Consider the following 25,259-nt stretch of genomic DNA (forward strand, 5'->3'; position numbering starts at 1 on the left):
AAAAAGGACATCGTGCTAGGAGGAGACTCTATGGTGGGGGAACCAGACTTCCGGTTGGCAAAAGAAAAAAGGACACCGGGCTAGGAGGAGACTCTATTGTAGGGGAACCAGACTTCCGGTTGGCAAAAGAAAAAAGGACACCGGGCTAGGAGGAGACTCTATGGTGGGGGAACCAGACTTCCAGATGGCAGAGGATAAAGGACGCCAGCCTAGGAGGAGACTCTATTGTAGGGGAACCAGACTTCCGGTCAGCTCCAGAATTAAACGGGGGGCTTTCGGTTAGGACCTTTGTGGCTCTTTGAGTGTTTAAGGTTGTTAATTCCTAGCCCAGACTGTCTGATCCCCAGCATTTTCAGCCAGTGTGATACTGTGTAAGACCCCTACCTAGAATCTGCTTTCATTCCCTGGGGATCACAGCCCACAGTTTTAAAACTCCTGGCCTAGACTGAATTTCCTTGCAAGAACTTCTTTTTCAGCATGTCCAGGAACCGATTCGTTCTTCCGATTTGGGATACAATGTGAACATCATTCGCTGACAATTATTCATTCCTTACCTTGAAATTCATCAGGAAGACCGAATGGCTCATTTGAATGTGCCCCTCAAAAACCAATCAACGAATTGCCCCCCCCCCATTTGTCTTGAATGGATTAGCCCCGACAATACCAGTTTGTTGCAAAAAAGCAATGTGATGCATATATGACCCACATCTTCATTTCCATGTAACCTTATAGAGAATTCTTATAACTTTCTACACTTTGTCTCCACTCTTGAGACTTTATTCCCATTCTTTCCAGAAGACGCGATTTTGTTAGATGCACCATAGTTTTGAATAAAAGAACTGGGCACAAAGAATCATACAATCACCAGAATAAAACACAGTACATGCAGCTGAATGTGAAAATTTTAAGAAATTTCACCCGGTCTGTAGGCTTTATTTGAGCCTCCGAACGTGGAGATATTTTTTTTTCTGTTACTATCAAGACAATCTGACTTTTTTGGAAAGCTAAGACTACAAGGTCTGGGCTGCAAAACCTCAAATTACCACTAGATGGTGACAATGAGACACCACAGATGTGGTCCTTTACTGCCACCTAATGATAGCCTGTAGTTTGGCAGTCCAGATCCGGAAACCTTAATTAAAGTATATAAAATAAAGTATTGGGCGGTGCTCACTACCAGTAGCGAAAGACACACTGTGAGTTGTTACTGGAAGCACACACAACGATCAGGCAAAGTCAACATCGCTGGTCATGCCTCAAAGCAATCAGTTGCAAAAGAAGCACAACGTAAGTGTCACAAACGAGATACACTCTCACAAGTACACACATGCACACACCACAAAAAGATATTGGGTATCGGTTGTGATGAAGCTGTTGTAAAAGAAAAAGGGAGAGTGAGGAAGGTCAGCAAAGGTCAAAGAGAGAGGTTAGGCCATTTGTCCAAAGCTGGAAAAAAATCTTTCTCTGCAGGTAGTCCTTGACGTATGATCACAATTGAGCCCCAAATTTCCCTTCCTAAGTAAAACCGTCAAATGAGTTTTCCTTCATTTTACAACCTTTCTTGTCACAGTTGTTGTGGATCACTGCGGTTGTTCTGTTAGTAACCCAGATGTTAAGTGAACCTGGCTTCCCCCTTAACTTTGCTTGTCAGAAGGTCACAAAAGGTGATCATGTGTTCTCAGGACATTGAAACTGTCTTAAATACATGCCAGTTGCCAAGTGCCCAAGTTTTGATCACGTGACCATGGAGTTTCTCCAACGATCATAAGTTTGAAAAAGTTTAACAAGCAGTGGAGGGATTCAGCTGGTTTGTACTGGTTCAAGCAAACCGGTTGCTAAATTACCCATCCACCCTGCTATCAAAGTGGATTCTGGGCGCTGTGCTACAATGGAGAAAAGGGCAACGGGGTGGCCGGGAGAAGGAGAAGGCCTCTTTCTCTCTTTCTTCTCCCTGCTCCTCCTTCTTCCCTCGCGCCGGCCTCTCCCTTGCAGCACAGCACCCAGGATCCACTTTGATAGCGGCAGGTGGGTAATTTAACAACCGGTTCGCCCAGGGTCAGGTTGGGTGTTGTAATCAAGTTGTAATTGAGCAAGACAACTTCCATTCTATTGTCTGGTTCCAGGTATCTTCAAACTTTGAAAACTTAAGACCTGTGGACTTCAACTCCCAGAATTCCTCAAGCAGCCACGTTGGCTGAGGAATTCTGAGAGTTGAAGTCCACAAGTCTATAAGTTGGCGAGTTGGCAGATTCCTGGGCTGGAACATTTAACCCCGGATTTTGTTTTTGTTTTTTTTACACATGGCAACTTTTAAGGATTCCCAGCCAACATGCTTGGAGTTGAATTCCACACCTCTTAAACTTTCCAGATTTTTTAAAAAAGCACTGACATTTTCCCCTAGGGATAATATCTTTAAAAGGGACAGTATGCTCATATGCCACAATGATGTCAAAATGACATCTTCCATGTTGTGGCATCTTCACTCAAATTATACTAAAAGCCTGATTTGCATTATTTCATGTCATGAGTCATACGGCTTTCCTTTCTGCTTTCAAATACAATAGTCTTGGTTGTGATAATATGCTAATGTTTCTAGAGGCCAGGCAGTACATTCTGGTTTACAGTTGTATAAGCATGCTGGTTTGGGAATTCAGGAAGGTGAAGTCCACCATATATATCTCAAAGCTGCTGAAGTTAAGAAACACTGCACTGGTGTCCTGAATTTAGCTGTCAAACCTCCGCTCCATTTTTAGCCCAGCTTAGCATTCATAAAAGTAAAGGTAAAGGTTCCCCTCGCACATACTATGTGCTAGTCGTTCCCGACTCTAGGGGGCAGTGCTCATCTCCATTTCAAAGCCGAAGAGCCAGCGCTGTCCGAAGACATCTCCATGGTCATGTGGCCGGCATGACTCAACGCCGAAGGCGCACGGAACACTGTTACCTTCCCACTAAAGGTGGTTCCTATTTTTCTACTTGCATTTTTACGTGCTTTCGAACTGCTAGGTTGGCAGAAGCTGGGACAAGTCACGGGAGCTCACTCCGCTACTCGCCGCTAGGGATTCGAACCGCCGACATGCCAAACTGATCAACAAGCTCAGCGTCTTAGCCACTAAGCCACCATGTCCCCTTTAGCATTCATGCAAGCCGATAGATCAGTAAGTATAGTTTGATGAGCTTTCTATTTTAGGAACACAGCATGTAGCGGGGCCGGGAGAGTGTTCAAAAGCTATTTATCGCCATTTGGTTTAGAAGAGGGGTGCCAAACTCAAGGCCCGCAAGCTTCATCCAACCCGCAGGGTGCTTAGATCTGGCCCATGGGGCACCCTGGAAACAGCGAAGGATCGACCTGTGGTGCCTCTGCCAGCGAAAACAGATCTCGGGTGGGCTGCACACGGTCCTCCCGAACTCCATTTTCGGCTGTGACGGCCTCCTGTAGCCCTCTGCCAGTACAGCCCTCCCGAGCTCTTTTTTCGCTGGCACAGGGCTGCATCGTGCCAGGTCAGGCTAAATGGCAAAAATCAAGCATTCTTCTAATTTAGGAAAAGCCAGTGAGAAGAAATAGCTGTATAAATTCAAGATAATTTTAATATTTGCCGGGTTAAGCCAACTGAATTTCACCAGAGGACTCACCTGCTGTCTTCTACAGTGGCTTGAAATGATATTTTCTTAATCCGTGGGTCAGGGGATGAGGTCAGAAAAGTCAAGATGGCTTCCACAATGGCGTGATTGAAGCTTCCATCTTGATTTATTTTTTTTAACCATATCCTTCAGATATTTCTGCGGCCACAATGCCCAGCACAATTTGATATGGAAGTAAAAGAATACACAATCCTAGGTTTGACAGTCTGCCCACAAAGTGATTTTCGCCTTATTTTGTAGAGAAGGTTTGTCATTTAGGGAAATCCCGTTGTGCACGCAATACAGAAAAGTTGAGTGAGTTTCATTCCAAAACGAAACTGGGAAAAACAACAACAACAACAACAACGAGAGCCACAACGTGACACACAAACACCCATTCACATGCACTGCATACCTGGAGGCACTATAGGTTTGTGGCTGTGAGCTTTCGAGGATTTTCAAAACAGGAGAAGAGAAAAGGGGAGGAGGGGGGAAAGAATAAAGAATATTTTGAAATGAAATAGGAGGGAGCGGGAAACAGAAGAAGGAAAATTAGCAGAGAGGCCAAGTAGATCCCGTTGAGTAGGCAAACTCCAGACATGAATCAGCCGGGGAGTGTCAACTAGAGATTTGACAGACAGATTATAAATATGTTGAATCAATTGATCAGTCAAGACAAGTGTTCCAAAAACTGAACCATAAATGATCACTTCTTCAGAGCCATAATTAAGAGCCCAACTCAAGAGTATTAAAATGTGTGACTGGATGTACTAGGGGTGACGTGAGAGCAGTCTTCCAATATTTGAGGGATAGCCACAAAAAAGAAGGGGTCAGCCTGTTCTCCAAAGCACCTAAAGGAAGGACAAGAAACAACAGATGGAAACTAATCAAGAATAGAATAGAATAGAAAAGAAGGCACAAGGAGCTATTTGCCAGAGTATGCGAGGTGTTGCGCTCTCAGCTGGCCAGCGCACATGCCATTTTTCGCCCTCCCCAGGCTCCAGAGGCCTTATAGGCGCCTGGGGAGGGCAAAAAGAGGCTCCCCGCCCCCCTGCCCCCGAGGCCCTAAAAAGGGTGGTTTTTAGCCCTCCAGAGGCTTCAGGAAAGCCTCCTGAAGGTCCCTGAAGCCTCTGGAGGGCCTCCGGGGGGGGCAGGGGAGGCTGTTTTGCCCTCCCCAGGGTCCTATAAAGCCTCTGGAGCCTGGGGAGGGCGAAAAAAGCATGGAAAAATGGGGGGGGGTGTCACGCCTCTCATGCGCGCATGTGCACTGCAGGGGTGTCACACATTGCATTATGGGTGCAGCACGCCCATGGACAACCCCCCTGCCCCCCCCTTATGTCACGCGAGCCAAAAAAGGTTTGCCATCGCTGCCCTATACCGTTCCAGACAGATGGCTATCCAACCTCTTCTTAAAGACTTCCAGTGTTGGGGCATTCACAACTTCTGGAAGCAACTTCTGTTCCACTGATTCATTGTTCTCACTGTCAGGAAATTTCTCCTCAGTTCTAAGTTGCTTCTCTCCTTGATTAGTTTCCACCCATTGCTTCGTGCTCTACCCTCAGGTGCCTTGGAGAATAGTTTGACTCCCTCTTCTTTGTTGCAACCCCTGAGATATTGGAAGACTGCTATCATGTCTCCCCTGGTCCTTCTCTTCACTAGACTAGACCTATCCAGTTCCTGCAACCGTTCTTCATATGTTTTAGTCTCCAGTCCCCTAATCATCTTTGTTGCTCTTCTCTGCACTCTTTCTAGAGTCTCCACATCTTTTCTACATCGTGGCAACCAAAACTGAATGCCGTATTCCAAGAGAGAGGCAACCTAGAACTAAGGAAAAACTTCCTAACAGTGAGAACAATTGATCCGTGGAACCCCTTGCCACCAGAGGTTGTGGGAGCTCCAACACTGGAGGTTTTTAAGAAGGAACTGGACAGCCACTTGTCTGGTACAGTGTTTTCTGTTTGAGCACAAGGTTGGACTAGAAAACCTCCAAGGTCCCTCCCAACTCTTATTCTGTTCTGTAGGTAGTCCTCGACTTACCACCATGACTAGGACCAGGATTTCTGTCACTAACCAAAATGGGTTGTCAAATGAGTCATGCCCAATGTTACAATTGTTTGCCATGGTTATTCAGCGAATCGCTGGAGGGGATCAAATGGTTGTTAAGTGAATCCGGCTTCACCCTTTGGTTGCTAGTCGGAAGGCAGCTGGGAAGGTCACAAGTGGAGATCACATGACCCTGGGATGCTGCGCTGTCATAAATACAGGTAGTCCTCGACTTACAACAATTCATTTAGTGAACATTCGAAGTTTACAACAGCACTGAAAAAAAATGACCTATGACCGTTTTTCGCACTTACGACCCCGTGGTCATGTGAATAAAATTCGGATGCTTGGCAACTGATTCATATTTATGACGGCTGCAGTGTCCCATAGTCATGTGATCCCTTTTGCGACTTCCTGACCAGCAAAGTCCATGGGGAAGCCAGATTCACTTAACAACCAGCTTACTAACAACTGCAGTGATTCACTTAACAACTTTGGCAAGAACATTTGCAAAATGGGGCAAAAGTCGCTTACCAAATTTCACACTTAACAACGTAAACTTAGGGCACAGTTGTGGTCATAAGTTGAGGGCTACAGGTACATGCCCATTGCTAACTGCCCCCAAATTTTAACCCTGGGGATGCTGCAAGTGGTTTTAAGTGTGAGGACCAGTTGTAAATCACTTGTTTCTGTGCTGTTGTAACTTCAAACAAGTTAAACAAATGGTTGTAAGTCAAGGACTAGCTATACGGTGGACACGGTTCAAGCTTTTAATTTTATTTAACACCTGTTGAACGGGGAATGCCCTAGCCCTCAATGTCCTATTTAGCTTTTCCACACAAAAAAATTTCCCCCCGTTATGTTCCACCTGTTCTTTTCATATCTACCGTATTTTTCTAACTGTAAGACACACCAGAGTATAAGACGCACCACGATTTTGAAGTGGTAAATTTAAAAAGAAATGTTTTTGCCCTCCCCGGCCCCCAGGAGCACTCTGCAGGCCTCCCAAACCCTCTGCATGCTTCATTTTTGGTGTGAAAAGGGGGCAGGCAGAGAGTTTGAGATGCCTGCAAAGTGCTCCTGGGGGCCGGGGCGGGCAAATATGACACACACGGGGGGGTTTGTGAGGCAAAAAAAGAGGGCGTGCAGAGGGTGTGGGAGACATGTAGAGTGTTCCTGGGGCCATGGAGGGGGCAAAAATAGCCCCGATTTGAAATTATGGATTTAGTAGTCCCTGAGGTCCGAAGGGTTGGTGACCCCTGGGCTATAGTATGGTTTGCGTAGAACTCAAATCAATCCTGAAAATGAACCAAACATCAAGACAGGATAACTGTCTTGAACGGCATCTAGTTCGAGAGGGTCCAATGTCCAAGTCTGCCCAGATCCTTCTGGATCTTGAGCCTATCTTCCAAAGGGTTAGGAATTTTCCACAACTTGGTATCACCTGCAAATTTGATGAGTTCCCCTTCTAATTCCTCGCGTAGATGAAGCTCACCGACCTTCTGCCGAGCTCCAGGCTGAAGGATAAAGGGGAGCTATAGCACGAAATAAAAAGGTTGAGGAGACTTCATGATTTCTCAAATTTGGCAACCTTAAAGACCAAGAGGTGGGATTGAACAATTTTAGCAACCAGTTCTCTGGATGCTGCTGGGTGGGCATGGGCATGGGGTGTGTAGCCTACTCTGCCCCCTTACAGCCGGGGGGGAATTTTCACCCTCCCCAGGCTCGAGGCTTTCCTCGAGCCTCCAGGAGGGCAAAAATGGCTCTGGATGCCCTCCGGAAGCTGGAAACGGGCCGGTTTCCAGACTTCTAGAACTTCCAGTAGGCTTATTTTTTTGCCCGCCCAGAGTCTCCGCGTGGGACCTGCACTTCCCTGGCCCAATGAACAGGCTGCGTGGAGACTCCTGGGAGGGGAGGGGTGGGCGGGGCCAGCTGGTCCTTGTAATAACCAGTTCAGCGAACTATATGCAAAATTAGCATCAGGTTACCCTGAACCAGTCCAAAGCGGCTGAATCTCACGCCTGCTTAAGACTATGCCGACTAAGGAGTTCTGGGAGTTGAAGCCCAGAAGTCTTCAAGTTGCCATGTTTGGACACCCCTGGATTAGAGGAAGCATTGATTGAGCATGACACTTTCTCCCATCCAAGACTTCACAGTTGGTGCTGGGTGAGGACTTCCATCATAACTCCCACTCAAACTGAAGTGTATACCATTACGGTATCACTGATCCCTGCCTCTGAACCCGTGTATGAGCTCTTCCAGGGGTTTCCCCAGAGAGCAGGGAAAACCACCCCTTCACTCCATTTGCTGAAGTCTAATTAATATAAAGGTTCAGGAACTTTTTGTTTCAACTGCCACAGTGTAAAAAAAGATTCTTGAGACTCTAGAAAGAGTTCAGAGAAGGACAACAAAGGTGATTAGGGAGTTAGAGGCTAAAACATATGAAGAATGGTTCCAGGAATTGGGGATGGCTAATCTAATCAGGACGCAGTGGCTCAGTGGCTAAGGCGCTGAGCTTGTCAATCAGAAAGATCGCAGTTCGGCGGTTCGAATCCCTAGCACTGTGTAACCGAGTGAGCTCCCGTTATTTGTCCCAGCTTCTGCCAATCTAGCAGTTCGAAAGCACATAAAGAATGCAAGTAGAAAAATAGGGACCACCTTTGGTGGGAAGGTAACTGCGTTCCATGCCCCTTCAGCATTTAGTCATGCCGGCTACATGACCATGGAGACATCTTTGGACAGCGCTGGCTCTTCGGCTTTGAAACGGAGATGGGCACCGCCCCCTAGAGTCAGGAACAACTAGCACTTATGTGCAAGGGGAACCTTTACCTTTACCTAATTAGTGAAAAGAAGGACTGGGGGGGGATGATAGCAGTGTCTCAATATCTGACACAAAGAGGAGGGGGTCGAGCTATTCTCCAAACCAGTTGAAGGCAAGACACGAAGCAACAGATGGATAGAAGACCTCCAAGGTCCCTTCCAATTCTGTTATTCTATTCTATTCTAACTATCATTTACAGGTGATATCATTTGCAGGAACTGGGTAGGTCTAGTTTAATGAAAAGAAGGACTAGAGGAGACATGATAGCAATGTTCCAATATCTCAGGGGTTGCCACAAAGAAGAGGGAGTCAAGCTATTCTCCAAAGCACCTGAAAGCAGGACAAGAAGCAATGGGTGGAAACTAATCAAGGAGAGAAGCAAGCTAGAACAATTAACAAGTGGAATGGCTTTGCCTCCAGAAGTTGTGGGTGCTCCAACCCTGGAAGTTTTAAGAAGAGATTGGACAATCATTTGTCTAGAATGATATAGGTTCTCCTGCCCAGGGATGGGGTTGGGTTAGAAGACCTCCAAGGTCCTTTCCAACTCCGCTACTCTGTTTATTCTATTCCGTTAATGCTCTCTTACAAAACGGCTCAACCTCAACCCACAAATTCCCAAGAACAACCGAAGAGTGAATTAAAGGCACTGCGGATACAACAGCCATTCGCACTTTTCCAGTTGGCAGGAGTAAATCGATTATTCCACATCACTTCACAGCTGCATCTGTGAAACTTTTGCCCAGCCAAGCTGAACCAAGGAGCCAGACCAAGAAGAGTCAGGAGATATGCAGCTGACAGGCCAGGACACACGGAAAGCCTTTTCCTTGAGAGGTGCTTTAATTAGTTAGTATTTTTTTTATCTCCCCTGACTCTAGGGGGCAATGTTCATCTCTGTTTCAAAGCAGAAGAGCCGTTCAAAGACGTCTCCGTGGTGATGTGGCCAGCATGACTAAACGCCGAAGTCGCACAGAACACTGTTACCTTCCCACCAGTGCTGGGTTCCGGATCCCAGTGCAAACGGTACGGTGGGCGTCCACCACATGCATGCACGTAGGTACTTAGCACCCGCGACGCTCCAGCTGCTCGGCAGAGCATCGCACAGGCGCCGTACACTCCATGCGCATGAGCCCCAATCGGCTCAAATACAGATAAGGACGGGCCCTTCAGAGCACCGTGCTGGAATGGTACCTGGTGTTCCCAGTAGGCACCGGTACGCCCGTACTGGGTCGTACCGGTCGTATCCCACCACTGATTCCCACCAAAGGTGGTTCCTATTTTTCTACTTGCATTTTTAACGTGCTTTCAAACTGCTAGGTTGGCAGAAGCCGGGACGAGTAACGGGAGCTCACTCCATTATGGGATTCAAACCGCCGAACTGCCGAACTTTCTGATCGACAAGCTCGGCGTCTTAGCCGATGAGCCACCATGTCCCTTTAGAGGCAGATTATAACTGCATATATTAGAGAGATTTTATTTACCTTAATCGCGCGGCTCCTTAATGTTTCCACGGTGACTTATTAAAGGAAGCTGCAAAATTGCTTAACGTGCATCCTATGTGGCTTGCTTGATAATGGTGGAAACGCCGCCTGTGATTAAAAAAAAGCTCTCCAGGGGCTGACAAACATTAATTAATCTTCTCCCTGCTTACGTTGAGTTTTATTAAACCTAATTACAAGGAGGAAAACTAAGCCCATAAAATCTGGCTGGTGTGGAAATAATGATGTCATGGCACAATGGGGGGGGGGGGGGGTCCGGAGACAACTTCTGCTGAAGCTTCCCCCTGCCCTACAGGTAGTCCTCGACTTACATCAGCTTCGTTCAGTGACCATTCAAAGTTACAACGGCACTGAAAAATGTGACCGTTTTTTTTTTTTAGTTATGACTTTTGCAGCATCCCCACAAATCATGGGATCAAGTCTCAGATGTTTGACAACCGGTTCATATTTATGACGGTTGCTGGGTCCCAAGGTCACGCGATCTCCCTTTGTGACCTTCTCACAAACAAAATCAAGCCGGGTTCACTTAGCAACCGAGTGACTAACTTATCAACTGCAGTGATTCACTTAGCAACTGTGGCAAGAGAAGTCGTGAAATGGGACAAAAACTCACTTCACAAATGTCTCACTTAACAACGGAACGATTCTGCTTGAGCAGGGGGTTGGACTAGAAGACCTCTAAGGTCTCTTCCAGCTCTGTTATTCTATTATTGTCATATCTTGTTCTTGGCTCTTTCAAGTTGTTGGGTTGTTTTTGAATTAAGAGAGGAATATTAAGAGGAATATCCTGCTGGTAAGAGCAGCCGTTCCGTGGGCTGAAACTGTAGGAATTTGATGACTACTTATCAATGGTGGTTTATGGGATTCTCGAACTGAGTTGGGGATTGACTTAAAGGCAAAGTCATTCATTCTATGATTGCCTGGTCCAGCCAAATATATCACCTGGTGGCCTCCTATTCAAACAACCAGCAAAATATGAGTCAGCAGTGTGTGGCGGCAGCCAAAAAAGTCAGTGCAATCCTAAATTGCATTAACAGAGGGATACAATCAAGATAAAATGAGGTACTAATACCACTCTATAAAGCCTTAGTAAGACCAGATCAAGAGTACTGCATCCAGTTTTGGTCACCACACTATAAAAAAGATGGTGAGAGACTCTAGAAAGAGTGCAGAGAAGAGCAACCAAGAGGATTAGGGGACAAGGCTAAAATAGTTACAGGAACTGGGCATGGCTAGTCTAGTGAAGAGAACGACCAGGAGCAGTTCCAATCTTTGAGGGGCTGCCATGGAGAGGAAGGGATTCAAGCTATATTCCAAGGCACCCAAAGGCCAGACAAGGAATAATGGATGGAAACTGAATAAGGAGAGATTCAACCTAGAAATAAGGAGAAATTCTCTGACAGTGAGAACCATCCATCCATGGAACAGAAGTTGCCTTCAGAAGTTGTGGGAGCTTCAACCCTGGAGGCTTTCAAGAAGAGACTGGACTGCCATCCGTCAAAAATAATGTAGGGTCTCCTGCTTGGGTGGGGAGATTGAATTAGATGATCAACAAGGTCCCTTCCAAATCTGCTAATCTGTTAAACATGACCCAGAACAAATTTACCCATATTCTGAAATTTGAAAACACTCTCCAAGCATTGTTCAAAGCTTTTGAATGCAAACTATGTCCATCCAGTCACATCTAACAGTTGGCCAGGATTTACCTACCCAGTTCATGCATTTTTATTTATTAAATTCATACCCCCTTCATCTCGCATCCAAAGTCTGGAACCCGCATTGCATATTGGACATTAATACAATCGAGCGAATCCAGAGATATTTCACGAGGAGAGTCCTCCACTCCTCTGCTCGCAACAGAATTACCTTAGGTCACCAGATTTGAAATTTTGGGTTTGAGACAACTCAGAACTATGGTACCTTCGGTCTGACCTAAGCGTAGTGCATAAAATTATCCGCTACAATGTCCTACCTGTCAATTACTTCAGCTTCAACCACAACAATACACAAGCACACAACAGATACAAACTTAAGGCAAACCGCTCCAAACTCAACAGCATAAAATACGACTTCTGTAACAGAGTGGTCAACGCCTGGAAGGTTCTACCTGACTCTGTGGTTTCTTTCCCAAACCCCCAAAATTTTAACCTTAGACCCGTGATGGCGAACCTATGGCACGCGTGCCACAGGTGGCACGTGGAGCCATTTATCAGGGCACGTGAAGGCATGCGAAGACTTTGGCCTTCTTTTGAGGCCGTTTTTCGCCCTCCGGAGGCTTCCTTGAAGCCTCCAAAGCGAGAAAAACCAGCCCTATGGGCAAACCAGAAATTCAGGAACAGACTTCCGGTTTGCTTGTAGGACCATTTTTCGACCTCCGGAGCCTTCAGGAGGCTTCCCTGAAGGCTCCGGAGGTCGAAAAACGGCTCTACATACCAACCGGAAGTCACTTCTGGTTTGTTCGTAGGTCTGTTTTTTGCCCTCTGGAGCCCTCCTGAAGGCCCCTGAAGGATCCAGAGGGCAAAAAACAGACGTACGGGGACCCAGAAGTCACCATTCCCGAACTTCCGGGTTCCCCTCAGGGAAGCTCCTGAGGTCTCCAGAGCGCATCCGGGGGGGGGAGGCTGTTTTCGCCCTCCCCAGGCTCCTAGAAACTCTCTGGAGCCTGGGGAGGGTGAAAAAACCACGCCAAAAGCAGCGGGTGTCGCTGACCGCGCGCATGCGTGCGCGGGGGGCATTGCAAGCATAGCATTACGGGTGTGGCAAGCTGGCGCACGACCCCCCCCCCGTGCTCCCCCCTGCTTTTGGCACGGCAGCCAAAAAAGGTTTGCCATCACTGCCTTAGACTGTCTTACTCACCCCATTCCTAAGAGGCCTGTAAGGGGCGTGCATAAGCCCACCAATGTGCCTACCGCCCCTGTCCTAATGTTTCTTTGTATTCGTATCCACTTCATGTATCCAAAATCATGTTTATTCATATGTATGTTGACTCACACATGCTTGACGAAATAAATAAATAAAAATAAAAATAAATAAATACCACAGCAACCAGAAGGGCAAGCGACCAGCAGCAGAGCCCCCGTGGAAATGCAGCATTTTCTCCCGGAAGTGAATTTGATCACAACAAAGGTGTTGCTGAGGACCTCTGAAGGAGATTAAAAATTCACCGCCCCAATCAATTATTCAAAGGACGGAGCTCAGCTTAGCTTACGTGCCCGAGAAGTTCTGTAAAAATAGATCAAGGGGCTATTTCCTGATAATTCTGTGCAAAATGATCCTATCAACGCTTCCAAATACACGTGGCATGTCCAAGGTGCCGAAGCGAGCAAAAAAAAGAGACAATAAGGCCAGGAGAAAGACATTGGCCCATGATTATCTGATAAACTCTAAGTGAACCATGGTTTCCTGTTGCAACTGACTAGCCTTCATTGAACTGCATCGTCTTGATATACATTCATCCAGAAGGACAGAAATAATCATTTGGGCCTCATCCAGGATTCCTGATCTGGTTTTGTTTTGTTTTTTAAAAGGAAACAAGACTATTTGGCTCTTACTGAAAAGAATCCTATGGTGCTTTAGGTGCAAAGGCAGCCGGTGGTTAAGGAACCAGGCCAAGAAACCAGGAGTTGGTGAGTTCTAGTCCTGCTTTAGGCATGAAAGCCAATTGGATGACTATGCCCTGCTAGAACCTAATGTAGAACCAGGAATGGTTCTACATTAAGAAAAACCACAGATCTGGAAACCGGCCGATTTCGTTTTTTATTCAGCATCCAAGAAAACATCCCAAATCTTCTGAGATTCAGACTCCATATTGAGTCATCTGCTGACAAATTACACAGCTTGTTTCTCAATAAGAAGGATTCTGGAATATCTGCAGATGGGCCTATTGTTGGGAATTTCCCATAATTTGTGTCCCCTGCATGACCCTTTCTTGCTAACCCCAAAACGTGCAAAGACTGTGTTATAGTTTAAAAAATCAGCATATTTAAATAACCCTGATTCCTCAGTCCCTCTTATTGCCAAAATGGAATTCTTATTGCCAAAAGTATCCAGAGGCATTCCATCATTGCTGTTTTTCTTATTTTTAAAAAAGCCAAATATTCTATGCCTTTTGCTTGCTTGTTTTGATTGTAATTCTGAGTTTTAAGTCTTATCTGGTAAAGCACTCGTGGGGGAAATATATATATAGGTTATTGTTCAAGGTATAAAACTGCATTTGCATTTACCTAAATTATCGTTTAAGGTTTTATAAGAATTCTTTTATTTGTGTGTGGCATTTGGTTTATGTAGTCTAATCTCCAACTCAAAATACAGAAAACAACAAATATCTAAAACACAATACAATACAACAATACAATAATACAATAGTAGAGCTGGAAGGGACCTTGGAGGTCTTCTAGTCCAACCCTCTGCCTAGGCAGGAAACCCTATACCGTTTCAGACAGATGGCTATCCAACATCTTCTTAAAGACTTCCAGTGTTGGGGCATTCACAACTTCTGGAGGCAACTTCTGTTCCACTGATTAATTGTTCTCACTGTCAGGAAGTTTCTCCTCAGTTCTAAGTTGCTTCTCTCCTTGATTAGTTTCCACCCATTGCTTCTTGTTCTACCCTCAGGTGCCTTGGAGAATAGTTTGACTCCCTCTTCTTTGTGGCAACCTCTGAGATATTGGAAGACTGCTATCATGTCTCCCCTAGTCCTTCTTTCTCTTAAGCTAGCATACCCAGTTCCTGCAACCGTTCTTCATATGTTTTAGTCTCCAGTCCCCTAATCATCTTTCTTGCTCTTCTCTGCACTCTTTCTAGAGTCTCCACATCTTTTTTACATCGTGGCGACCAGAACTGAATGCAGTATTCCAAGTGTGGCCTTACCAAGGCATTATAAAGTGGTATTAACACTTCACGTGATCTTGATTCTATCCCTCTGTTGATGCAGCCTAGAACTGTGTTGGCTTTTTTGGCAGCTGCTGCACACGGCTGGCTCATATTTAAATGGTTGTCCACTAGGACTCCAAGATCCCTTTCACAGTTACTACTGTTGAGCAAGGTACCACCTATACTGTACCTGTGCATTCCATTTTTGTTGCCTAAATGTAGAACCTTACTCTTTTCACCATTGAATTTCATTTTATTAGATAGTGCCCAATGTGCCACAAAATGAAAGATATTCTGTTTATAGAAATACAACAACAGCCACAATTTGGAAAATGAGCAATAAACCTGATTTAGCTGAAGAAGGAGATAAGCTTGACAGCTGGAAACAGCTTATTTCCTCTTTCTGTTTATTAGCCTGAAACCTGCAAATAAACTGTATCCATGTATATAGCTTAGTTCTCGGCTTATTATCACAATGGAGCCCAACATTTCTTTTGCTAAGTGGGATGGTTATTAAGTGAGTTTTGCCCCATTTTGCGACCTTCTGAGAAGGAAAATCAGTGCCAGATTCCCAGATTCCCAAAGGAAACCAGATTCCCTTAACAATCATGTTACTAATTTAACATTTGCAGTGATTCACTTAGCAAATGTGGCAAGGAAAGTCGTAAAATGGGAATAAAACTCATTTAACAAAGGGGCTTCAGCTCGTCCCCACGCTACACTTTTACACAAAAAAACTTTACAAAAGTTTTTTAAACTTTTTTTTTACAGTGCTTTTCAACCTCTCGCACGCATACCATAGTTCACATACCACAGGTTGAAAAGCGCTGTTCTAATCCAGAGGGGGGTTGCTACCGGTTCACACCAGTTCGGGCCAACCGATAGTGGAATGTTGGCCTAGGTCGCAGAACTGGCAGCGAACCAGGCTGGCCACGCCTCCGAACTGGTTCCCCAGTCGCTGTGGCATGTTTTGTTTTGTTTTTGGCATTTTTTAACGTTCTGCACAAGCGCACACCTATTTACAGGCAACTGCACACAGGCGCACCCCAAACCGGCAGTAACAGCAAACCCACTCCTCTTCTAGTACAACCACCTGGTCAAGCACGAAACTCTATAACAATACAATACAATAGCAGAGTTGGAAGGGACCTTGGAGGTCTTCTAGTCCAGCCCCCTGCCTAGACAGGAAACCCTACACCGTTTCAGACAAATGGCTATCCAACATCTTCTTAAAGACTTCCAGTGTTGGGGCATTCACAACTTCTGGAGGCAACTTCTGTTCCACTGATTGATTGTTCTGTCAGGAAATTTCTCCTCAGTTCTAAGTTGCTTCTCTCCTTGATTAGTTTCCACCCATTGCTTCTTGGTGCCTTGGAGAATAGTTTGACTCCCTCTTCTTTGTGGCAACCCCTGAGATATCGAAACACTGCTATCATGTCTCCTCTAGTCCTTCTTTCTATTAAACTAGACATACCCAGTTCCTGCAACCGTTCTTCATATGTTTTAGTCTCCAGTCCCCTAATCCTCTTTGTTGCTCTTCTCTGCACTCTTTCTAGGGTCTCCACATCTTTTCTACATCGTGTCACCGGTCAGCTGGTCTTCATGCGCCAGAGCACTGGAAATCCCAAAACCAGCTGGCGGGGTGCACATACCATTCCAGCACACATGAGGTCCAGCTGGCTGGCGTGCACGTGTACACTGGAAACCCAAAGTCCAGCTGACCAGTTGGTCTTTGGATTTCCAGCACTCCGGCGCATGTGCTTTCCAGTTTGGACACTCAGTGCTGAAAAGGTTCACCATCACTGACCGATTCTGTACTTTTTCCCTTGTTTTTTCGACCTAAAGATGAAACTGAGTCTTCACACTCTTAGTCCAACATAACCATCATAAACCAATAAATCTCTCTCTTTCTATTTTTCCCACAACGACAACCCTGTGAGGTGGATTGGTCTGAGAGAGAGTGAGTGACTGGCCCCAAATCACCCAACCAGCTTTCATGCCTATCTAAGGCAGGAATAGAAATCACAGACTTCTGGTGATGGGCCCAAGGTCACCCAGCCAGCTTTCATGCCTAAAGCGGGATTAGAATTTACCATCTCATGGTGATTGGCTCAAACTCACCTGAGGCTTTCACAACTATGGCAGGATTAGAATTTACCATCTCCTGGTAATTGGTCCAAGAAGGAACTAGAAATTACCGTTCCTTTTATGATTGGTCCAAAGTCAGCCAGTCGGCTTTCCTGCCTAAGAGTGGACTAGAACTCACTCTCACCTGATTTCTAAACCAGCACCTTAACCACCACGTCTCTAAAATAAAATTTGTGATGTTGTTCACTATATTTCATTGTTACTTCTTGGGAGTTTTTCTAATTTTTTCTAATTTCTAATATTTTTAAAAATTCTTTTTTTCCCCAATCTTCCTAATTTGGTATCCCATCCACAGGTGGGTTGCTCCCGGATCGGCCCAGGTCGGGCGAACCAGTAGTGGGGGCACCTGGTGGCTCCGCCCGCCCGCCCGCCCAGATGCTTCTGTGCACTCGTAGAAGCGTTGCACAAGCAAGCAAGCGCACAAGCACGAGCAAATCGGTAGCGCCGGGATTTGCAACCCGCCTCTGACTCCATCCAATAACAATCAGACCTGAAATTGCTTAGCTCCTACATACAAACAGCCAGATTTTTCCCCTTTCTCATTCCACAAAAGAAATTATTTGCAAATATCCAATATCACCCACTCAATCAAGAACAACCATTTCTGTAGTCAGCTATCCTTTCTTAATGCAGTTGAGTCATTCAACCTGATTAATAACTATGGCTGATTTCTCTAATTTTGATTTCTTCGCATGATCTCTTCCCAAAATTCCTCCTCAGCAGAGTCCAGTTCCAACATACCTGGAAGACACATACTAGAGAAGGCTGCTTTATTCTGTGATCACCATTCTCCCTGGACATTATTTTCACGAAGAATTGGAAACCATGTTCTCCATATGTTCTGCTCCCCATTTAATTTCTTGTTAGAAACCGAAATCATTTAGTTATTCTAGGCCAGAGTTTCCAAACCTTAGCGACTTTAAGATGAGTGGACTTCAACTCCCAGAATTCCCAGCATGGCTAGCTGGGGAATTCTGGGAGTTGAAGTCCACCCATCTTACAGTTTCTTCAGAAACAGAACTCTAGGCCAGTGATGGCAAATCTTTTTGGCACCGAGTGTCCAAACCGGAACGCGCGCGCCAGAGCTCCGGAAACTTGAAGACTAGCTGGCCGGTGTACAGGCGCGTGCCAGCCACCTGATCTTCGTGCACACCACAGCTGGCGATGGCGCATATGCCCAAAGAGAGGGCTCCATATGCCACCTGTGGCACACATGCCATAGGTTCGCCATCACGGCTCTAGGCTGTCCAGGGAAATAATCTTCATTTACAGAAAGGATGTTTGTTCCATAATTCATTTTCCACATCATGGACAAAAAAACAGCACAGGTCAAAATGCTAGAGGAGATAGAAAGAGAAAAGTCATGGGGGGAAAAAACTGGAAAAAAAGGGGTTGTTATTTATTTATTTTTACCTACTTTTCAAGGCCAGCCTTTCAGACCGTCTTCAGGTTCCTGACATGGCAATTGTCAGAAAACAATACCCACCGAGAAACAGGTGCAGAAAAATAAAGACGATGGCCAACGGAGAAACATAAATGTGCAAGAAAAGAAAAAGAAATTAATATAAACCAATCTAAGCCATGGAGAAATAAATCTAAATCTAGCATTTGAAAACAATAGAAAGCGAACTTCCCAGTGAGTTGAAAAAAAAGAAAAGAAATGAAAACCACATTGCAAACATAGCATTTTGGTGAATGTAACAAAAAAATAAGCAAGATGGATAGAAATACAGGTAGTCCTTAGCTCACAACCATAACTGAATTTCTGACCAAAACAGTTGTTAAGTGAGTTTTGCCCCATTTTACGACCTATCTTGCCACCGTTGTTAAGTGACTGACTGCAGTTGTTAAGTTAGTAACACAATAGTCAAGTAAACCTGGCATCCCTGTGGACTTTGCTTGCCAGAAGGCAGCAAAAGGGGATCACATGACTCCAGGACCCTGCAACGGTTGTAAATGCGAGTCAGTTACAAGCGTCTGAATTTTAATCAAATGTCCGTGGGGATGTTGCAACGGTCATAAGTGTGAAAAATGGTCATCGGTCACTTTATTTTTTTAGTGCTGTTTTACTTTGAACGGAGGCTAAACAAAGGGTTGGTTGTAAGCCGAGGACTACTTGCAGAGGAATCTATGGGCCCAGATGAAATGCTTACCTGTACATGGGAACGGTGACGGTCCGTTCGTAGTAATTCCAGGTAGAGTGCAAATCGGTTCGGGTGAGGTTAGTGGCGTAGAATCTCCATGCGGCCTGAGGGAATACGGGAAGGAGAGGCAGATGTGATATCAAAAAAGTTAAACAAGCAAGTAATGAAGTTCATTTGGTGGTGGCACAGTGGTGAGAATGCAGTATTGCAGGTTAATTCTACCCACTGCTGACTGCCAACAGTTTGATCCTGACCAGCTCAAGGTCGACTCAGCCTTCCATCCTTCCAAGGTCAGTAAAATGAGGAGCCAGATTGTTTGGGGGGGAGGGCAACACGCTGGCTCTGTAAACCGCTTAGGGAGGGCTGTAAAGCAGTGTGAAGTGGTATATAAGTCTAAGTGCTAATTCCATTGTCAGCCACCTTTTGCACTGGGCCTTCAGGCCTGCCACATTTTTTGCTGTGGGAAAACAGGAGGGGGGATTATATGGAGTATGGAGATATATATAGTCAAATTAACATTCCTTTCTCAGAGAGTCAAGGACGTCTTGCCCTGCACCTGGAGTAGTGTGACTGGGAGGTATCTCCAGTTTTGGACGGTGCATGATTGGACCACGTGATGGACATGTGGGGGTGCTGGGCAGGGACTTGAACTTTCATTTGGGTGGGGAGAACCTGGAAGCTTTCAGATTCGGGACTTCCCAGATGTGCCAATAGGACATCTCTAATAAAATGGAACTTTGAGGAAACTCAAGTCTTGGAGTCAAGCCTGTGTTTGAATGAATGTTAAATCTCACTCCAATGACACAGCGATTTAATTACCCTGTCAGGCCTGGAAACCTCTTTTGCGTTGGGCCACATTTATTGCTGTGGGAAACTGGAAGGGGGAATTATATGGAGTGGAGTAGACATAGTCAAATTAACATTCCTTTCTCAGAGAGTCAAGGAGATCTTGCCCCGCACCTGGAGGGGTGTGACTGGGAGGCATCTCCAGTTGGGACGGGGCCTGATTGGACCATGTGATGGACATGTGGGTGCTGGACAGGGACTTGAACTTTCGTTTGAGTGGGAAAAACCTGGAAACTTTCAGATTTGGGTTTTCCCAAATGTGCCAATAGGACATCTCTAATAAAATGGAACTTTGCGGAAACTCAAGTCTTGGAGTCTTCTTTTTTTCGGGGTGTTACTTGGAACCCTGACATCTGTTCTGTTCTGTTCTTGTTCTGTTCTGTTCTATTCTATTCTACTCTACTTCTATTTCTATTCTTATTTCTATTCCATTACATTAAATTCCATTCCCATTCTGTTCCATGCAATATTGCAGGCTAACTCTGCCCACTGCCAGGAGTTTGATCCTAACCGGCTCAAGGTTGACTCAGCCTTTTATCTTTCTGTGTTCAGTAAAATGAGGACCTTAGGTTGTTGGGGAAAATATGCTGGCTTTGTAAATCGCTTAAAGAGGGCTGTAAAGCACTGCGAAGCGGTCTATAAGTCTAAGTGCTATTGCTAATTTAGATTTTGCAGGGGAGAAACTACATTGCCATGATCTTTGATGCATGGGTAGTCCTCAACTTACCACAACTGGTGGCCAGAATTTATGTTGTTAAGCAATCTGGTTGTTAAGTGAGTTATAGGCTGGCTGGGGAATTCTGGGAGTTGAAGTCCACAAGTCTTAAGTTGCCAAGATCGGAGAGCCCAGCTCTGGAAGGTTTTGCAGCATGAATCAATTCTCTTTCACCACCTTCTACATCCACTTCTCTCTCCTTGGAGATCCAGCTTTTCCCAAGTCCACCCCATTTTCTCTCGTCTCACCTGAATTAAGCCAGCTGCAGGATTTCTCCTTTTTTCAAAGTGCTTCTGACGATGCTGTTCTTGAACCTTCAAGGCGAAGCCGGAACCTAGAATTCCCTGAAAATTAAATTAACAGAATAACAGAGGTGGAAGGGACCTTGAAGGTCTTCTAGTCCAACCCCCTGCTCAAGGAGGAGACCCTATACCATTTCAGACAAGTGTCTGTCCAATCTCGTAGAATAACAAGAAGGGAACTTAGAGGTCTTCTAGTCCAATCCCCTGCTTAGGCAGGAAACCCTACACCACTTCAGACAAATGTTGTCCAATGTCTTCTTAAAAACATCCAGTGTTGGAGCATTTAAAACTTCTGGAGGCAAGCTGTTCCACTGGTTAATTGTTCTCACTGCCAGGAAATTTCTCCTTAGTTCTAAGTTGCTTCTCTCCTTGATTAGTTTCCACCCATTGCTTCTTGTCCTGCCTGAAGGTGCTTTGGAGAATAGTTTGACTCCCGCTTCTTTGTGGCAACCCCTGAGATATTGGAAGACTGCTATCATGTCTCCCCTGGTCCTTCCACTTGGCTTGTTGGAAGGCCGTACATGGAGATCACGACCCTAAGACACTGTGGTTATCAATTAAATACATGCCAGTTGCCAAGGGCCTACATTTTGACCAATACTGTAACCCTTTTTTTTGGTTACATATTTTAACTTCTTGTTAAGTGTTGCCCGAGATTTCCCCCTTAACATCTTCTTATATGCATAGTTCATTTGCCAACATACTTCCATTTTCAATTTCAGCCATATTATTTTCTTTCTGCATTTTCCATCTTAAATTTAATTTCTTCTTTATAAATAAACAATATCATTATTGGCCCCTCCAAATTAATCAAACTTAACATTTCATTTCCATCTATTCTTCTATTTTTCTACAAATAACATATATCCTCTGATTTAATTTTGTATAGTAAACATTTCACTTAGTTGGTTATCCACAATTAATAATATTGATCTATTCCCCTCACATCCTATTAACTATACACCATTGGCAATGTTAACATATTTCGTTTTATTCTACTAGTAAATCCTTCCCCTTCTTTCCTCCTTCCTAACCATTTTCTCTTCACTTCTTTCCACCCATTCACCTCGCTTTTCCTTTTTCTTAGTTTTGTAATTTCTATATTTTTTCTTCCCAATCTTTTTTTCTCCCTTTTGATTCTATTGTTTTGGTGACTTTTCCCAGTCTTTCCCCAGTATTCCCACTTTTACTGTTTAATTTTCTCTTTTTTTGGGGGGGGGGGGGGCAATTCCCCCTTGTCTCCTTACTACCATTGTAACTTTGAAGAGTCACAAAACGAAGGTCACAAATAACCGTGGGATACTGAATTTTTTTCAAAGTGCGATAATTGCCGGGTGCTTCAATTACAATCACATATCCAGGGGGACGAAACAAACAAAATGTTAAAAAGTTATTGTATTTATGTAGCTATTTACCAAGCACATTTAAATTATATTAAAGTAACCGAACTATCTTTACAACCCCCCCCCAGGCATGCCCCAACTTTTGGGCACCCCTAATGTTTGGAAAGTGAAAGTTGGAAAAACTTGACACACCCTATTGGGGACGCCGAGTTGCTCGTAACGGTGAGGACCAGCCGTGTCACTTTTTTCAGCAGCGTCGTAACTTCAGGTCACTAAACAAACGGTGGTAAGTCAAGGACTATCTCTAGATACGTTCAGTTTCGTTGGACTAAAATAGCGTGTTTTAAGCTTGCAAACTATTCTGAGGCCACAGACAATGGAGGTGCTTTCCATCCTAAGTGAGCCACAGCATGACCAAACAGGCGTGTTTGGCCTTCTTTCCAAGAGAAGGTCGCTGCAGAGGACTTTACTGAGCCACAGTGGTTATAGTGCAGTATTTCAGGCTGCTTCTGCTGACTGCCGGCTGCCTGCAATTCAGCAGTTCGAATCTCACCAGGCTCAAGGTTGACTCAGCCTTCCGAGGTGGGTAAAATGAAGAGCCAGATTATTGTGGGCAAGAGGCTGACTCTGTGAACCGCTTAGAGAGGGCTGTAAAGAACTGTGAAGCGGTATATGTGTCTAAGTGCTATTGTGTCAGAGTTTTGGCAGCCTGGCTAGTATTATGACCATTATGAGATAGACCCAGGAGCAAAACACAGCACACAGAGCCTTCAGACAAATAATAGAGTTGTGTGGACCTCCCGTCAGTCTTAAAAGGGTTATCCCCAGGATGGCAAACCTATGGCATGCGGAGCCATTTCTTAGGACATGCAAAGTGCTGCTCTGTCAGCTCCAGCGCACTGGCCAGCTTATTTCGGCCTTCATCTTCAGCCATTTTTCGCCCTCCGGAGGCTTCCGTATGGGCCCTACGGACAACTCAGAAATCCATTTCCAAACTTCCAGTTTGCGCGTTGGGCTAACATGCAAACTGGAAGTTTTGAAATGGATTTCCGGGTTGTCCGTACGGCTGTTTTTCTCCCTCCGGAGGCTTCCGTATGGGCAACCCGGAAGTCAGGAAATGGGCCAACCTCCGGAGGACCTGTGAGGGGGCAGGGGAGGCCGTTTTCACCCTCCCCAGGATCCTAGAAAACCTCTGGAGCTTGGGGAGGGCGAAAAAACAGGTCCACCATGCCATTGTGTGCCCAAAGTGGGGGGAGGGTAAGGGGTCACGCGCACATGTACGGGGGGGAGGGTTCGTGTATGTATGCATGGGGGGAGGGCACGCACATGGCCCTGCATGCTGGGTTATACCATAGCTGCAATGAATCAGGATTTTATTTATTTATTTATTTATTTATTTATTTATTTATTTATTTATTTATTTATTTATTTATTTATTCACATTTCTAAACCGCCCCCTCTCCCAAAAAGAATCATTGCATCAGCTTACTGATTAGAGCTTACAACTTTTCATCAGCTGGCAGCTATTTAATCCTCAGTACTTTTGACATATAATAATAATAATAATAATAAATATTTATTTCTTAGCCGCACCCTCTCCCGAAGGACTCGGGGCGGCGTACAATACAACACTTAGAATACATATCTAGACAATCTAGATATTGCTACTTACTGCTGGGAGAGCAAAAAAGGAAACCCCAATCAAAGTGAAGGTGGCTGCCAGGAGACGCCCATTCCAGGTTTGTGGATACTTGTCCCCGTAGCCGATGGTGGTCAGAGTAATCTGGAGGAAAACAAGCGAATCATTGTACGGTATCTTCAAAATTAATATTGGCGCAGGAGCAATATCAAAAGAACCTGCTGTACATATGTCAGCCTACGCATTATAAACAAGCATTGGAGGTTGTATACATTGTATGTGATAAATAAGATCCTAAAGCGGAAACTCAAATATTTTGGCCAACCTAATGAGAAGAGTGTCCTATGTAGATTCTCAGTCATCCCGGTCAAGGTGCTTTTTTCAAAAGGCAACTGGACTTTTTTGGTTTTTCCTTGAAGAGGTTTCACTTCTCATCCAAGAAGCTTCTTAAGGTTCTGGCTGAATGGTGGGGAATGGAAGGATTCATATTCCTTGCAATCCTCTGGTCATTAGTACTCTCACTGAGAGTCATTGAGGCAGTTGAGGTGTATATGTGTCCTCAGGGTCACCTGAGTAGTGCAAATGGGGGGGAGCCTTCTGGGACTGCTGAAAGGACCATGTTGCAAATTGAAGATGGGTGGTGTCACATCCCTCCCCCTCCATTGAGAGGGGGCTGTTCAATTTTGACATAGATGGCCTCTTTGACCCCTCTTTCAAGCCAGAGGTTCTGTCTGCCCATAATGTGTCTTCAAAGAGTGCTAACGACCAGATGACTACAAGGAATATAAATCCTTCCATCCTCCATCATTCATTCAGAACGGGAGAAGCTTCTAGGATGAGAAGCGAAACCTCTTCAAGCAAAAACAAAGGAAGTCCGGTTGCCTTTTGAAAGAAGCACCTTTGGGACAAATGGGAAGAGAAGGCTCATTGGAAAACACCCTGAGGTTGAGAAAGATGGAAGGCAAAAGGAGAAGGGGACATTAGAGGATGAGATGGTCAGATAGGGTCAATCAATGCAATTAACATGAATTTTTGGGCAAGCCTCAGGAGACAGTGGAGGACAATGGGAAGCCTGGCATGCTGTGGTCCATGGGGTGGTGAAGAATCGTTAGCACTCTTTGAAGACACATTAGCATCTGAACAATAATGAATATGTGGGAATGACTTTGGAAATGGAGATGGAGAAGAGCCACAGCCAGTTAGATAGTTAGATAAGACTAATTTCTGGCATGATGTGGCCCAGTGCCAGTCCACGGGCCAGGGGTTGGAGAT

General features: G+C 45.1%; 1 protein-coding gene across 1 annotated transcript in view; it reads right to left on the bottom strand.

The window, feature by feature from the left end:
- The window catches only part of KCNQ2 (potassium voltage-gated channel subfamily Q member 2), a 136,191-nt gene that overhangs the window by 53,018 nt on the left and 57,914 nt on the right, over positions 1 to 25,259 (bottom strand). The window contains exons 6-8 of the mRNA XM_081949838.1: positions 24,021 to 24,131; positions 20,952 to 21,047; positions 19,152 to 19,246 (exon numbers count right to left, since the gene is read on the bottom strand). Coding sequence (XP_081805964.1) covers positions 19,152 to 19,246; positions 20,952 to 21,047; positions 24,021 to 24,131 — 302 coding nt within the window. The remainder of the gene's footprint in view (positions 1 to 19,151; positions 19,247 to 20,951; positions 21,048 to 24,020; positions 24,132 to 25,259) is intronic.

This window comes from Natrix helvetica (genome assembly GCF_964273705.1).
Source record: "Natrix helvetica genome assembly, chromosome: 3".
Lineage (NCBI taxonomy): Eukaryota > Metazoa > Chordata > Lepidosauria > Squamata > Natricidae > Natrix > Natrix helvetica.